Here is a 16,266-nt window from a genome sequence, read left to right on the forward strand (position 1 = left end):
AATCACATGAAGCCTAGCCATGCACAGATCTCTCAATGGAACTCCCCAGATTTTCAACTGAATTTGTGTGAGCCATAGAAACAGGGTCCTTAAATGTCACACAATGAATGACTGGAAGACAATTACGTGTGCTCCAGCAATGTCAGACAATTATAGATTCTGCTTTATGTTCTTCTTCATAACTTCATCAGATGGAGAACAAAAATCACATGATCTTTCATTACCTCCAAACACCCAGACTCCATTCACTCTTTAATCATTCAGAAATTTTTTCTTTACAAGCTTGTTTCCATCAATTTCAACAACCACACCAGCACCTAATATCATATTTTCATTCACACGCATTTCTATTTGTATTTATCTGCTAAAATATCTCAAATCTGTGACAGATTTATCAGACATTTTGGTCTTAAATGAAATCACATGAAGCCTAGCCATGAACAGATCTTTCAATGGAACTCCCCAGATTCTCAACTGAATTTGAGTGAGCCATAGAAACAGGGTCCTTAAATGTCATGCTGTGAATGACTGGAAGACGATTACGTGCGCTCCAGCACTGTCAGACAATTATAGAGCCTGCTTTATGTTCTTCATAACTTCATAAGATCAGATGGAGAACAAAAATCACATGATCTTTCATTACCTCCAAACACCCAGGCTCCATTCACTCTTTAATCATTCAGAAATTTGTTTTACAAGCTTGTTTCCATCAATCTCAACAACCACACCAGCATCTACTATCATATTTTCATTCACACATATTTCTATTTGTATTTATCTGCTAAAATATCTCAAATCTGTGGCAGATTTATCAGACATTTTGGTCTTAAATGAAATCACATGAAGACTAGCCATGCATAGATCTTTCAATGGAACTCCCCAGATTATCAACTGAATTTGTGTGAGCCATAGTGTTGTGAAATGAACTAAAGTAAAAACTGGCGCAAGGCACTGCTGTTCGTGACGTCAGCCTGCGTGCTGAGTGTTTCGAATGTTTTCCTTGTAGATGGAACGAAAGCTGATCTCGGAAGAGAAAGACTGTTTTGATGAAAATAAAGAATGGCTTATTAAGAATTTTTTGTCTTTATTCATAACGCACCCAGCCTCGGGTAGAGGCAGCCCGCAACTGAATGAACTGTTTTGAATATATTTGATTGATATATTTTTTGTGTTCTTCGCAACATAGTGGTACCCTCGGCGGGACCGGGTGCTATGAATTGGAATTTTCCGATTGAACTTTTGATTTTGAACTTCGATTTTGAATATACTTTGAAGATGGATTTGATCGCTTTAAAGGCTCAAAAAAGAGGACTTAGAATTGCATTTTCTCAAACCTCAAGGAAAACCAAAAGTGAATTAACTAAGGAAGTAAGAGATTTAAAAATACTTTCGATTTTGAAGTGTCAACTTTGTGATAAATTCCAGAGACTTGACGTATGGCAGAGTGATATTTCGCAGCAGATTTTGCAGACTGAAGATGGAGAAAAATTATTTAGTGATGATTTTCAAGAAGCGGAGGATTACCGAGATAAGTTTCTAGAACAGAGTGCTCAAATAGATGCTGAAATACAAGGCCCCTCTTTTCCAAGTAACTCCGAATCTAGGAAATTTAAATTGCCTAAAATTGAGCTTAAGAAATTCAGTGGTGAAGCTAAAGATTACCTGACTTTTTGGATTCAGTTCCAGAAAAACCACGAAGACAAAAGTATCGCTGATGAAGATCAAATGCAGTATCTGTTGCAAGCCATGGAACCCAAATCAAAGGCAGAACGTCTAGTCCTTAGCTTCTGGCAACGGCAGCTAATTATCCTAACATCCATCAAACAACTAAGAAAGCGCTTTGGACGCGAAGATTTACTTGTGCAAATCTATGTGAGAGACTTGTTAAGCCTAGTGATGAAAAACGCTGTAACCGGAAAAGCAAAAACTAATCTACCATCCCTGTATGATGAACTAGAAGGAAAATTGCGAGCGTTGGAAAGCTTGGGGAGAACCCAAGAAAAATATGGGGATTTTTTTACCCTCTTAGTGGAAAGTTGCTTACCAGAAGTATAGATGACATTGAAAAGAAGCAGAAATCACGCGCGTAAAACTAAAGTTGATGTATAATAGCGTTGTGTAAAGACTTAAATATTGTAAAAAGTTATTGTATAAATTTTATTTAAAACATTCTAGCAAGAAAGAAGTTTTAGTCTGAAAGACTTTTTGAAACGTATTATTTCAATGTAGAAAGAATTGGCACTTGCTTTGAAAAGAATAGAAGTTAACAATGTACTACTAATGTATGTTTTCAAATGTGTAAAATTAACAGCATGTTGATATGTTCTTATATACAATGTGAACTGTTATTTTAAATGTTAAGAAATACAGTGATATGGTAAAAGTGAATGTTAAAATTTTTATTCGTGTGACTGTAAAAAGACTAAAGCATGGCGAATATGTGTTAAAGGTTGAATGATGTAGTTAGGCTCTCTGACGCTACACTTTAGAGTTAGCCACTCTTAGAATAGTACCTCAGGGTTTAGAGCTGAAATAAGAGTGTGTTAAGAGGTCTTGTTATGTTGAATTTTAACACGTTAGTGTTTTGATCGTAGGAGGAAGTGTGGAACACGTAGACAGAAACACATTCGTGTTTGGTGTTCTTTTACAACACATGTCAGAGAGCACGGGGAGAGATAATTAAAATAGTCATGAATGAAATAAGAATGTTAAGAGAAGTATAATTGTATATGTTACTTGCCATTTCATTGTGTAACATGTCATTAAACTAGTTTTCCTTCCAGAATTGAATAAAAGCTCCTGTTTAGATGCAGTACAGATGAAAAAAAATTGTTGTATATCTTGGGAGCTGCTATTGTAAAAAAAAAAAAAAAATTTCTTTCTTTTAAATTTCTAGTTTCTAGCAAAGTATGTTTGTAAAAGATTGGCCTCGCGTTAGATTCTAGAGCTAAAAGTTTTCAACAAGGTCGTTTTAGACCTCAGTTTCAAACTAATTAACTCTGGCGGGAAGTATGTAAGGATCTTAAGTTTTACTAACGTTTATTTTATTTTAAATCTTTACTATCACTTCTTATTTTCTACTTCCGGCCAGAATTATAAGCGTTAGGGTTTTTATGCAAAGTTTGTCTGGCGAACGCCAAGTATTTAAGTTGTGGCCTTTTGCCAAGCGAGAGAGAGGAAGCAGTGAGTCAAAGCAGGCCGCTTATCTTAGAAGTTACGCAGTTGCTGTTTGCCTTCCAGGCCAGAGGTTTTAATCCTCTTGATAAATTTAAACGTATTGTAGTGTTCGCAGTTCTCTGCACTACATACGCTTCCTGTTATTATAAGGCCAATCTTCCACGTTTATTATTCTAAAGTTAAATTAGAGTTTAGTTTTATTTTTATACTTTTACGTTAGACCCCAAGTCGCTTCGGAATACACTGACCCGCTGGTCAGTGTATTCCGAAGTACGGAAGTTATTGTATATAGAGAAAAATAAAGGGTTTTGTATACCCTTCGTCTGTATCCTGTCTACTTACCACAATTAGTGAACATAGCTTTAGTAAGCTCTCTGTTCCGAGTCAGGTCCTTGTATGTTCCCGAAGAAGGTAAGAAGGAACATTGACCCTGATAGTGGCGCCCAACGTAGAAGAATAACCTTCGCCGAGTTTCAAGAAGAACCTGTGCTGCCTGCAGAAACGGCTCAGAATCCAGAAATGCCAGCTGCCGCCCTGGAAGGATTTGGTTACATCGTCCAGACCATGCGCGCTTCGATGAAACCAGAAGCAACATTTAATGGAAACTCACCGGTAACCACTTTTTTGGAAAAATTGGATGACCACTTCATGCTGTACCCCGTGCACGAGTTTCAAAAAGTTACCTTAGCTACCAGCGCTTTGAGGGGCCAAGCGCTTAACTGGTTCAAATGTATAGGCAGAAGTCTCTTGGGTCAAGCAGGAAGTCCCACCTATACTTACGAAAATTTCAAGACTGCCCTACTAAAAGCCTTCCCTGTTGTAAGGGATCATGCGAAATTAGAAACGGAACTTTTCAGTATATATCAACAAAGAATCGAAAACCTCTCGAGTTTTATTTTAAGAAAAATTCACGTCTTCAAGCTCTTGTATGGAAACCGTCCGGATCCTGAAATAATTCAAGTGATTTTGCCGAGGTTACTGCCCCAAGTGCAAGACTTTATTGAATTAAGAAATCCGACTACACTGGAAAAGTTATTTGAGCTAGCAATCCAGTTTGAAAGTAGAAGAACGGCGGACGTCGAAAGAAGACGCCAGTATCAACAGCGAAACCAATTTGGTACGCCAAGACTACAGCAAACTCAAGAACACGGCTACGGAGAAAAAGCGAATCAGTGGGCAAGGAAACCTGAGCATTCAAAAACAGCCGGCGAACGTCGACAGTTCAATAGCAATCCAGGAAAAAAGTCTCAAGGCCAGTGGAAAAAGAAGGAAAGCATGGAAAGGAAAAAGAATTTAAACTAAAACGGATTTCTGCTGACGAGAGGGTGCGGAAATCCGAAGGTCACGAAAACCCCTCTTCCTACAAGTTAAATACAGTAATGGTGAAAAATCTGACTCTTCCGAAGATTGAAGTCTTGGTGAATAATATCCCAGCCACCGCACTCCTGGATACAGGCGCGCAGTGTTCCTGTGTGGCAGAAGATTTGTTTAAGAAGTATTTTCGCAAATACCGCATATATAATTCGGATAATACGACAGTGTTAGCGGCGCAAGGAGAACTATGTAAGTGTATAGGTAAAGTACCTTTGTATATCCGTATCAAGGACGAACAAGTAAAGGTGATGTTTTTTATAGTAAAGAATCTGCAAGCACATTTAATCTTAGGGATAGATTTTCTTTCAGACGCACAAGCAACACTGGATTTTAAGGAAGCGTCCCTTAAGCTGACAATGAAACCAGTCCGTACTGAAAAGGCTGAACCGCCAATGGTAAATCTTGACCACCTGCCTAATGACGAGCAAGATAGAATCCGACAAGTGGTAAGTGAATTTGCTTCGTTATTTAGTGATATTCCAGGATTTACTCAGGTTACTAACCATAGTATTGACACCGGAGATGCAATGCCAGTTCGTCAAAAACCATACCGGTATGATAAGAATAAGGAAAAAATTATAGAATGGCATATTACCGATATGCTACGTAAAAAGATCATAACGCCCATCTCAAAAAGTTATGCTAGCCCGGTGGTTTTATGTAAGAAAAATAATGACTATCCTTTGGAGCATCCAAAAAGGTGGAGATTCGCTATTGATTACCGTAAATTAAATTCTATAACTAAATATCCGGTATATCCGTTACCGATAATAGAAGAAATTTTAAGGAACATAAAATCAACCAAATTTATGACGACTTTAGACTTAACGACTGGTTATTTTCAAATAGGGGTTAGGCCTGAGGACGTGCCTAAGACTGCTTTTATAACCAAGTCTGGCACTTATGCATTTTTGCGTATTCCGTTTGGCCTTTCAGGGGCCCCGGCAACATTTCAGCGATGCATGGACATTGTGTTAAGACCTGTTCTTGGAAAGTCCACATTTATCTATTTAGACGATATCATTATTACTAGTGATAATCTCTACCAACATGTACAGGATTTAAGACAGGTGTTTTCTTTATTAAATGAGGCCGGTCTAAAAGTTAATGTCGAAAAAAGCAAATTTGCAGCCCCTGAATTAAAATATTTAGGTTACAAAATATCTCAAAAAGGGATCGAGACACATGAATCAAAAATAATCGCTGTACAAAAGTATCCCACTCCAAACATGGCAAAGAAGCTCTCTTCTTTTCTAGGGCTTTGTTCATATTATAGGTCCTTTATAAAAGATTTTGCGGCTATCGCTAAGCCATTGTTAAAATTAAAAAGGAAAAAGGCAAGATTCTAGTGGACGGCCGAAGCCAATAGTGCTTTCCAAAAATTAAAACAAGCATTAACGCAAGCCCCTGTGTTGAAATTTCCTGAAAAAGATGAGAATTTAGAAATTTCAGTGGATGCTTCGGATTATGCGGTAGGAGCGGTACTTTCGCAAAATCAGCAGCCCATGGCATTTTTTAGCCGAACTTTAAATCAAACACAAAGAAACTATTCCGCGACCGAGAGAGAGGCACTTGCAGTTCTGTTAGCAGTGTAAAAGTTCCGAGTCTATTTTGGAAAGGCGCCGATAACAGTGTACTCTGATCATGCGGCGGTAACTAGATGGTACTCAGGAAAAAATTTATCCCCAAGGTTAATAAGATGGGCACTCAAGCTGCAAGAATATAATCTGGTAATCAAGCATACCCCCGGAAAGGAAAATATCGTAGCAGATGCCCTATCAAGAATTAAATTAGACGAACAAGGTAATAACCGTAAAGGTGGCAATGCTTACAGCATGTACAATAATTTCCCGAGAAACTGTAATAACCGAACTGGGTAAGGATCCTGAGTTTGGAAGTATTTATGAGTATTTAAAGGATCCTGAAAATTTTAGCCACCAAGATATTGTGGCGATAAGAAATAGGGCGGCCCATTACGAACTAATAGATGGTCTATTATTTTATACAAAAACTACGAATTCCAACAACGAATTTCGACCTGTTATCCCAGCTAGTCTTAGATTAAATATCCTGCAGGAGCTCCATGACAGCCCTTTAGCTTCTCATGCTGGTATTCGAAAAACTATCCAACGCGTACGCGAGGCAGTCTACTTTCCTGAACTGCAAAAGTTAACAAGGGCGTATGTCCAGTCCTGCCCAACATGTCAAGCCGTTAATTACATTAATTTCCGCCCGGCCGGGTTTCTAAATAGTATTAAATCCGAATTTCCAAATGAAATAATCGGCATCGATTTATTGGGCCCTTTCCCAAAAAGTCAGTTAAATAAAAGTCGCTATCTCCTTGTTATGGTTGATCATTTTAGTAAATGGACCGAAATTGTTCCCTTAAAACGAGCCTCCGTGAAATTAGTTACTGATTCTATTTTAAATAAATATATTTTAAAATACGGGGCGCCCCTAAAAGTTATATCGGATAATGGTCCTCAATTTGTAAGTAATATATTTGAAGACATGTGCCAAAAACTGGGCATACGTCATTTAAAAATGGTCCCGTATTGGCCGCAATCAAATATAGCGGAACGGGTCAATAGAAATATAGAGAAAATTATCTGTAGTTATGTTAAAAATTTTCATAAAAGATGGGATAACTATGTCAATGAATTTGCTTTCGCCCTTAGGACCGCAAAATATGATACTATGGGCAAAACTCCTGCTGAGTTATTTCTAGGCAGAAAGATTATAACGCCGTTAGATAAATTATTTTATGTGCAACAAAGAGCCCCAGAATTTAAAATGGGTGATATAGAAAAACTAATAAAAGAAGCAAAAAAGAATACGGAAGTAGCACTAAGAAAACAGAAGCTCTATTATGATTTGAAACGACGGGGAGTAACTTATAAAGTAGGGGATGAAATTTTAAAAATTAAGCATTCACTTTCTTCAGCACCAGAAGATAAAACTGCCAAATTTTTCCACGATTTGAAGGACCATATGTTATAGAAAAAATAACTCACGCTGTAGTAGTGTTAAAAGCCAGAAATGGTGAAACATGTTCCACAAACATTGATCAAATCAAGCCCTACTTCGATCGTAATAAAATGCAAATATTTTCAGATCTTTTGCAGGATCCAGCACGGCAGACACCGCAGGCACAAGCTCCAGAGATGGAAAAACGACAAGTACAAGGGCAAGCCAATAAGAGGCAGGAGCAGGTGAAAAGAAAATTGCCCCGCGGAAAAATTGAAGGTAACAAGAAAAAGAAGCCATTCCACCGTCCAGAAAAGAGAGTTCACGAACACCCCCAGAATGAAGAAGGGAGAAGGACGACGTATGTGAAGAGAACCAGGAGAAATAACGGCAACTATAACCCGGCTCTAAAACGGAAGATCTACTCATCCGACAGGACTCTCCGCAGCAAAAGTCGCCGAACTGCGGAAGGGCCATCAGCGGCGGAGGAAAAAGTACAAGGAAAATTTGAACGGCCAGCAACGAGGTCCAAGCAAGAACACGAAAGAAGGTTCCCGGGTCCACCAAGACCAGCTGCCATCAAACGCCCAAGACCACAAGCAGAGGAGAAAAAGAAGGTATTCAAGGGTGGCCGAACTGGTGAAAAAAGGAAGCTTCCAGAGGAAAGCACTGAAGGGCGAGCCCGTACAAGAAGGAGGATAAATCACACTACTATCTGCAATACCTTTAAAGACTGGGCCCAGAAAAGGATGTCCGAATATTACAAAGATAAGTAAAATTTTATGTTACTTTGCAAACTTAAGTTAATCTTTCATTCTTACTGCAAGTGGCAGGTTTCAAGAAGTTTTACCTCATGCGAGGTCTACCTTTATCGCCAAAAGGGCAAGAAATGAGTTGTTACCGATTTTGGTATTATGTTTTTCAATTACTCGCGCGTAAAACTAAAGTTGATGTATAATAGCGTTGTGTAAAGACTTAAATATTGTAAAAAGTTATTGTATAAATTTTATTTAAAACATTCTAGCAAGAAAGAAGTTTTAGTCTGAAAGACTTTTTGAAACGTATTATTTCAATGTAGAAAGAATTGGCACTTGCTTTGAAAAGAATAGAAGTTAACAATGTACTACTAATGTATGTTTTCAAATGTGTAAAATTAACAGCATGTTGATATGTTCTTATATACAATGTGAACTGTTATTTTAAATGTTAAGAAATACAGTGATATGGTAAAAGTGAATGTTAAAATTTTTATTCGTGTGACTGTAAAAAGACTAAAGCATGGCGAATATGTGTTAAAGGTTGAATGATGTAGTTAGGCTCTCTGACGCTACACTTTAGAGTTAGCCACTCTTAGAATAGTACCTCAGGGTTTAGAGCTGAAATAAGAGTGTGTTAAGAGGTCTTGTTATGTTGAATTTTAACACGTTAGTGTTTTGATCGTAGGAGGAAGTGTGGAACACGTAGACAGAAACACATTCGTGTTTGGTGTTCTTTTACAACACATGTCAGAGAGCACGGGGAGAGATAATTAAAATAGTCATGAATGAAATAAGAATGTTAAGAGAAGTATAATTGTATATGTTACTTGCCATTTCATTGTGTAACATGTCATTAAACTAGTTTTCCTTCCAGAATTGAATAAAAGCTCCTGTTTAGATGCAGTACAGATGAAAAAAAATTGTTGTATATCTTGGGAGCTGCTATTGTAAAAAAAAAAAAAAAAATTTCTTTCTTTTAAATTTCTAGTTTCTAGCAAAGTATGTTTGTAAAAGATTGGCCTCGCGTTAGATTCTAGAGCTAAAAGTTTTCAACAAGGTCGTTTTAGACCTCAGTTTCAAACTAATTAACTCTGGCGGGAAGTATGTAAGGATCTTAAGTTTTACTAACGTTTATTTTATTTTAAATCTTTACTATCACTTCTTATTTTCTACTTCCGGCCAGAATTATAAGCGTTAGGGTTTTTATGCAAAGTTTGTCTGGCGAACGCCAAGTATTTAAGTTGTGGCCTTTTGCCAAGCGAGAGAGAGGAAGCAGTGAGTCAAAGCAGGCCGCTTATCTTAGAAGTTACGCAGTTGCTGTTTGCCTTCCAGGCCAGAGGTTTTAATCCTCTTGATAAATTTAAACGTATTGTAGTGTTCGCAGTTCTCTGCACTACATACGCTTCCTGTTATTATAAGGCCAATCTTCCACGTTTATTATTCTAAAGTTAAATTAGAGTTTAGTTTTATTTTTATACTTTTACGTTAGACCCCAAGTAGCGGGTCAGTGTATTCCGAAGTACGGAAGTTATTGTATATAGAGAAAAATAAAGGGTTTTGTATACCCTTCGTCTGTATCCTGTCTACTTACCACAATTAGTGAACATAGCTTTAGTAAGCTCTCTGTTCCGAGTCAGGTCCTTGTATGTTCCCGAAGAAGGTAAGAAGGAATATTGACCCTGATAAAGTTACCTACAAACTAAATGCAGAAAATGGTTCCCAGTGGAGAAATAGTATCTATTTCAATTTGGAACCATCTTGTTTAGTTACCATCTAGACTTTGGTTTTTAAACAAGACAGACTAAATAATCATATTTTGTGAAGTTTTTACATCATGAATATGTTTGTATCAACAGAGCCAGGTTGAAGAAAGGCCAGCACCTGGGTAATCATGTAACATGTGATATAATCACTTAGCTATTTATTTTTAGAGGATGATCGTAAAATTTGCTGTCTTCTCACCTTTATTTTATTGCATGCTCAAATTTAAAAAGAGTGTTTTAGTCTAAGAAATAAATAACTAACTAAAAGCAGTAGATCACATACTACAGTCAAAAGTCGTTAATTCGGGCACCCATAATTCGGAATGATCTATAATCCGGACCTCAAAACTAAAAGCTTTCTGCGCCTGCTTTGACACATGCGCATAGGCGTTTACGCGTGCACTTTTACGACTGCGCATATGATTGTGCGAAAGTGCAGAATACGTTTTCGCGTGCGCGTTTTGTGTATAATAGACTTATAAGCTAAAATTATCTAATTATCTATTTCAGTTAATGTTGATGTTTGCATTGTTCCTTAATTTTCAAATTAGATCCGCCTTATTATTTTTTGCAGACTGTAAGAGCAATTTTATAAAAGTAAGCTTAAACTTTCAATTATATCAAATAGAATTTCCGATATATATTTGTTAATACGTAAAGGATCTAAAGCGAAAGTATGTTTTGAAATCCGAAATCTATTTATCAATTTCTCGTGGCTTGGCGGGGGGATCGCCGGGGCGGGGGCGCGTAATGAATTGGAAGTTGATCTGTCAGCACTATCCTTATCTTCAGCGCAGATGTTTTTATTTTATTTGGCTTATAATTCCTTACCAAATGTAGTATTTCATCTCAATATGCTCCGTCTTTGATATGATTTAAAACAAGTTCCTCGTCATTATAATTCGCTTTAAAGCGAAGAAAGTGACAGGTTATTGAAAACGAAAAAATTTCGATTGACAAATTAGTCGGTGTTCTAGACACAGCAATTATAGGACTTGAACAGCGGAACTTTGTAACTAAACAAGAAATTATGTCTGTTTAATAGAATTAAAGAGAAAGTATTATCACATGAAACGAAGCAAAACTTAAACAACTTACATTGAAAGAAATGTTTAATAAAGTAAACAAATAAATATTAAGCTTTTTCTTTTTGCAAATTTTGATACCCTTTAGATCATAATTGTTCTTTATTTCATAAATTACGGTTTCATACTTTTAATTTTAGAATTTCTGCATGCCATCTTACGAGATTTAAACTGATGATCTATAATCCGGAAAAATCGATAATCCGGAATCGCCGAAGTCCCGACAAGTCCGGATTAATTACTTTTAACTGTAAATGATTACCGGAACCTGTACATTCTCGCAAGTATACTTCCAATCTGGCTTTCTTTCCCAATTTTGAGAGGTGTGGTCTGCAGGAATTAGTCCCTCTGAAACTGGCCATGTTTCTTAGCGAGAACAGAAATTCCAATGTTGAAGATCTTGATGAATTTAATTCGTCGAGTCTTAATAAGAGATTAAAGTATAGAACTAAATTGTTAAATGATCTGAGACAACGATTTAGAAAAGAATACTTTAGTCAACTGGTTCAAAACATAATGAAAATTGAACTCGGGAACTTGTAGTATGAGAAAAAGTACTGATGGAGGATGATAACAGAAAATGTTTATTTTGGTCCTTAGCCCAAATTACAGAATTGATGCCTGGATGTGATGGAGAGATTTGTACGGTTAAACTTAAGACCCGGCATGGAACAGTTGTACGACCAATACAATGCATCTTTCCTCTGGAGATACAGGCCAATGATAGAAACATGATTCCTGATAAGAAACTGGGTGCAGAGGAATCTAATTCTAGTGCTGGATGTATGTTAAAAAGGGGAACTGCACCTGATACAATGGTGATGCAACAATATTCCTCCTCTGGACGACTTGTGAAAGCTCCAAAAAAAAAACTTGATTTTTGAAATAATGTTTGTTATGAGCTTGAGACTCAACCTGAGTCTCAAAGGGGGAGGGAGTATGTTGTGAAATGAACTGAAGTAATAACTGGCACGAGGCGCTGCTGTTTGTGACGTCAGCCTGCGTGCTGAGTTTTTCGAATGTTTTGCTTGTAGACAGAATGAAAGCTGATCTCGGAAGAGTGAGAATGTTGTGATGAAAATAAAGAATGGCTTATTAAGAATTTTTTGTCCTTATTCATAATGCACCCAGCCTCGGGTAGAGGCAGCCCGCAACTGAACAAACTGTTTTGAATATGTTTGATTTATATATTTTCTGTGTTCTTTGTTAACAGTAGCTCTAAATGGCACTTTAAACTAATTTGGTGTCCATCCTTGACATTCAAGTACATTCATGCAAGCTGACAATTAATATATGTTATCTTTCCACACAGCCACAATCGAAGATATGATTTTTGCCATCCCATGTCTCCTAAAATGCTACTGGTATAGCTGCATTGGCTCTGGCCTTGAATACAGCATGTTATACAATCAGAATTGCTTTCAAATAGTCTCACTGCAAGAACACTACTTCCAGGTAAGTCCTCACACTAAGTGTGAAAAACGTTTGAGATTACTACAAGTTCAATAACCGGATTCTCTAAAAAAACACCAAATGTCATGTTGCACAAAATGTGAGCAATTTTCACACTGCCAAAGATATCTAGAGAATACATCACTCCAGACACTTTATCAAACATTCAATATCTGAGTCACTTCCACAGCATCTGCCATTCATGCTGCCAGAGGCATTTACTTTGGACATTACTGGGTGGTCTTAACTACATAAATTACAATATTGAATCAAGTTATGATATATTTTTGTCCATTTATATTTTGTGATTAAAATTAACTTTAAAAAATTTCTATCGCAATAACCTGCAAATATTTTTATTGGGAAATATAATGACAAAAATCTAAGAAATGACTAACCATACACAGAATAATTAAACAACATATATATCAATAATTCATTTCTCTTTTTCTTTAAATTCAGAAATTTCAAAAATTTAGAAAATTACTCATTTGAATGATTCGAATATTAATACCATGTATGATTAAAGGTAAATTAATATTTTTATTCTTTGAAAAGCAAAAACTGCTTTCATAAATAAATTTTACTTTTATAATTATAGAGCATCTTACCAAGAATTGTTACTTACTTTTCCTTTTCCTTCTCTAAATCTATTGAGAATGGCTATTCAACTAACCAAGATGCAGTCTTCCTGGTATGGCAAAATATAATAGCCTGTCCTATTGACACAGTACCATATATATGTTACACAAAGCTTGAAATTTCTTTATCTCTGCATACTATGTAATACTGATCTATATTATCCAAACTGTCTTCTTCCCTTTTCAGTTTAATTATAATAGGATCAGAAAAAATCAATTCTGCAAATTCCATGACTTCTTCAGAACAAGTAGCTGAGAACAGCAGCATCTGACAGTCTTTCAGTAACTGCTTATGAATGCGAATAGACTGGTCTTGATATCCTTGAGTCGAGATCATAACATCTGCTTCATCTAAAACAAATACTTTTATTTTCCTGAGATCAAAAAACTTATAGCGCATTGCCCAATCATAAACTTTACCAGGAGTTCCAATCATAAAATGAGCAGTAATTTTTTCTCCTCTTTGCAAAACCTCACCTCTAACAGCAAAACAAAATTCAATGTTAGGACAAAATTTTGCCATTTGTTTTGTCACTTTTCCTGTCTGCATGGCTAACTCATATGTTGGGGACAAAATAAGCACGTGAGGATATTTCAAATTTGTGTCCACTCTGCTTAAACTTGCCAAAAGAAAAGCAGCAGTTTTAAGCGTACCACTCTGAGACTGAGCAATCATATTTTGTGGAGTATCTGCAATAAGAGTAGGAAGAGCAGTCTCTTGTATTTTTGAGGGTGAATTAAATCCCATACCACACACACCTTTAAGAAGTTCAGGTCACAGATTCAATTCTACAAAATATTTCACAGAATAGAGAGGTGAATTAGGATTTCTCTGGATATCTATATCATGAGAAACTTCAATTAAATGAGATCTTACAAGTTTTTTCATCCAGATATCTCAGCAGGATTTAATTCAGGTTCATCATCTTTTTCATCATAGTCTTTTGATGCTTCATCAGGAATCTTTGGACGAGGTATTGGAGGTGGCACAGGTGGTGGAATAGGATCGTCCGAATTTAAATTGTCAATTAATTTCGAAGTTCCTTTCTCTTGTATATCAGCAGAAAGACTCCAATCATCAGCATCTGGCATGATAAAGCCTATCGAAAATGTAAATGTCAAAATATAGATTTCTGTAAATTCTAACATATGCAAAGACAAAGACATACTTAGAAAAACTGAAATCATAACAAATATAATGCATGTGTCCCAAATAATTAAATTGTATAAAGATCATAAAAAGCAGTTATTTTACTTATGTCACATTACTTTAAAGTGATAACTCTATTCCTGCACTTAAAAAAAAATAATAAATAAATAAAAATAAATCTGATTATTATGCCTTTCATTAAATGGTATTCAATTCTATGTCCAAAAACTCATGAATATACAAGTTACCTACTAACTAAATGTAGAAAATGGTTCCCAGTGGAGAAATAGTATCTATTTCAATTTGGAACCATCTTGTTTAGTTACCATCTAGACTTTGGTTTGTAAACAGGACAGAATAAATAATCATATTTTGTGAAGTTTTTACATCATGAATATGTTTGTGTCAACAGAGCCAGGTTGAGGAAAGGCCAGCACCTGGGTAATCATGTAATATGAGATCTATTTACTTAGCTATTTATTTTTAGAGGGTGATCCTAAAATTTGCTGTCTTCTCACCTTTATGTTATTACATGCTCAAATTTAAAAAGAATGTTTTAGTCTAAGAAATAAATAACTAACTAAAAGCAGTAGATTACATACTATGATTACTGGAACCTGTACATTCTCGCAAGTATACCCCCAACCTGGCTTTCTGTCTCAATTTTGAAAGGTGTGGTGGTACAAGATACTTTCACCCTTCTCCCTCTATCACAAATCTCTTGAAAGGACTTCAGGTTTGCTGTATATTTTCAGTGTCCCTTGCTGCAGACACTATATTCTTACATACATCCATGCTTTCTCCAGGATTTAAAGCCAGACCCATCAATATGTATCACTAATCATTACAGTAACTGGACTCAGAGGTCGACAGGTTAAAACAAGGCAAATATTCAAGTAGGCATATTAGATATCACAAAGCCTAACTGCTGATGAAATTCCGAAGGTTGCTAAACCCTCTTCTCCTACCATTAAACTCTCAAAAAGGTGTCAGCTAGCTGCATATTTTGAGTGCTCCCTTGCCAACAAAACACTTACAAACACACATGCCTTCTCTGAGAATTGAACCTGGACTCTCTGGGGCAGCAATCACCATCTCTAACCATTATCCCAACTTTATGTCAACAGCAGGAGTATGAACCAGTCCTTAATTAAAAATTAGAGGAACAAATTAGTTATTTCACCAACAATTTTTTTTTAAATTCTAAAGATGACAAAGATTATTATTATTATAATTGACAAAGATTATTTGCCATAGAGATGTATATAGCATGAAGAAGGTAAAATTAAATATTAAATCACTATCAGAGCACACAATGCAATTTCTCAATATTTCACTAAATGCAACTTTTCAAGTAATCTTCACTTAAATTTTCCCAATAAGGCCTAGTGATCTTTTCTTTCTTCCTTCAATGAGGTTAACAAACATAAAACATACAGTTGAACTTCTCTCCCATCATCATAAAAAACTGCAGATAGAAACCTACTATTCAAACTACCACTTGTAAAGCACTTTTCTAGGTGAAGTTAGCATTGTGCTTCATGTTCATAGGTGGTTTAAAAAAAAAAATCTGGATAGTTAATTGCTCCCTTCGATTTCATGAGAGATCCAAATGGTGACCTTGAGAGAGCAGCAGGCACAATAAATCCCTAATGACCATGTCATAAATGAATACATCTTCCAGATTCTGTAAAACAGTTGTTCCAGAATTTAGCTTTGGTAGGGTCACTGGTAAGTCTGAATTAATTTAATGACCAGTGACCTATACTGGTGACTCTTCTAAACATAAAAAGTAATAATTACTGTACGCAGTCCAAAATACAGATATCGAAACCCCCAGAAAATTTTTCTTTTCTTTACAAAGGTTTAGAAATGAGAAATATAATACTCAAAGCATGT

The 16,266-nt window shown here is 36.1% G+C and overlaps 1 protein-coding gene across 1 annotated transcript; it reads right to left on the bottom strand.

The window, feature by feature from the left end:
• Window positions 1-13,239: 13,239 nt before the first annotated feature.
• On the bottom strand, window positions 13,240-14,266 carry LOC146997857 (DEAD-box helicase Dbp80-like). Its single transcript, XM_085814418.1, is given in 1 exon segment — window positions 13,240-14,266. A coding segment is annotated over 1 exon segment (726 nt). The 5' UTR covers window positions 13,966-14,266.
• Between the last annotated feature and the right edge of the window lie 2,000 nt (window positions 14,267-16,266).

Source organism: Stegodyphus dumicola, chromosome 4 (assembly GCF_044657685.1).
Source record: "Stegodyphus dumicola isolate Sdum_Otavi_A_Nest chromosome 4, ASM4465768v1".
In the NCBI taxonomy this organism is placed as follows: Eukaryota; Metazoa; Arthropoda; class Arachnida; order Araneae; family Eresidae; genus Stegodyphus; species Stegodyphus dumicola.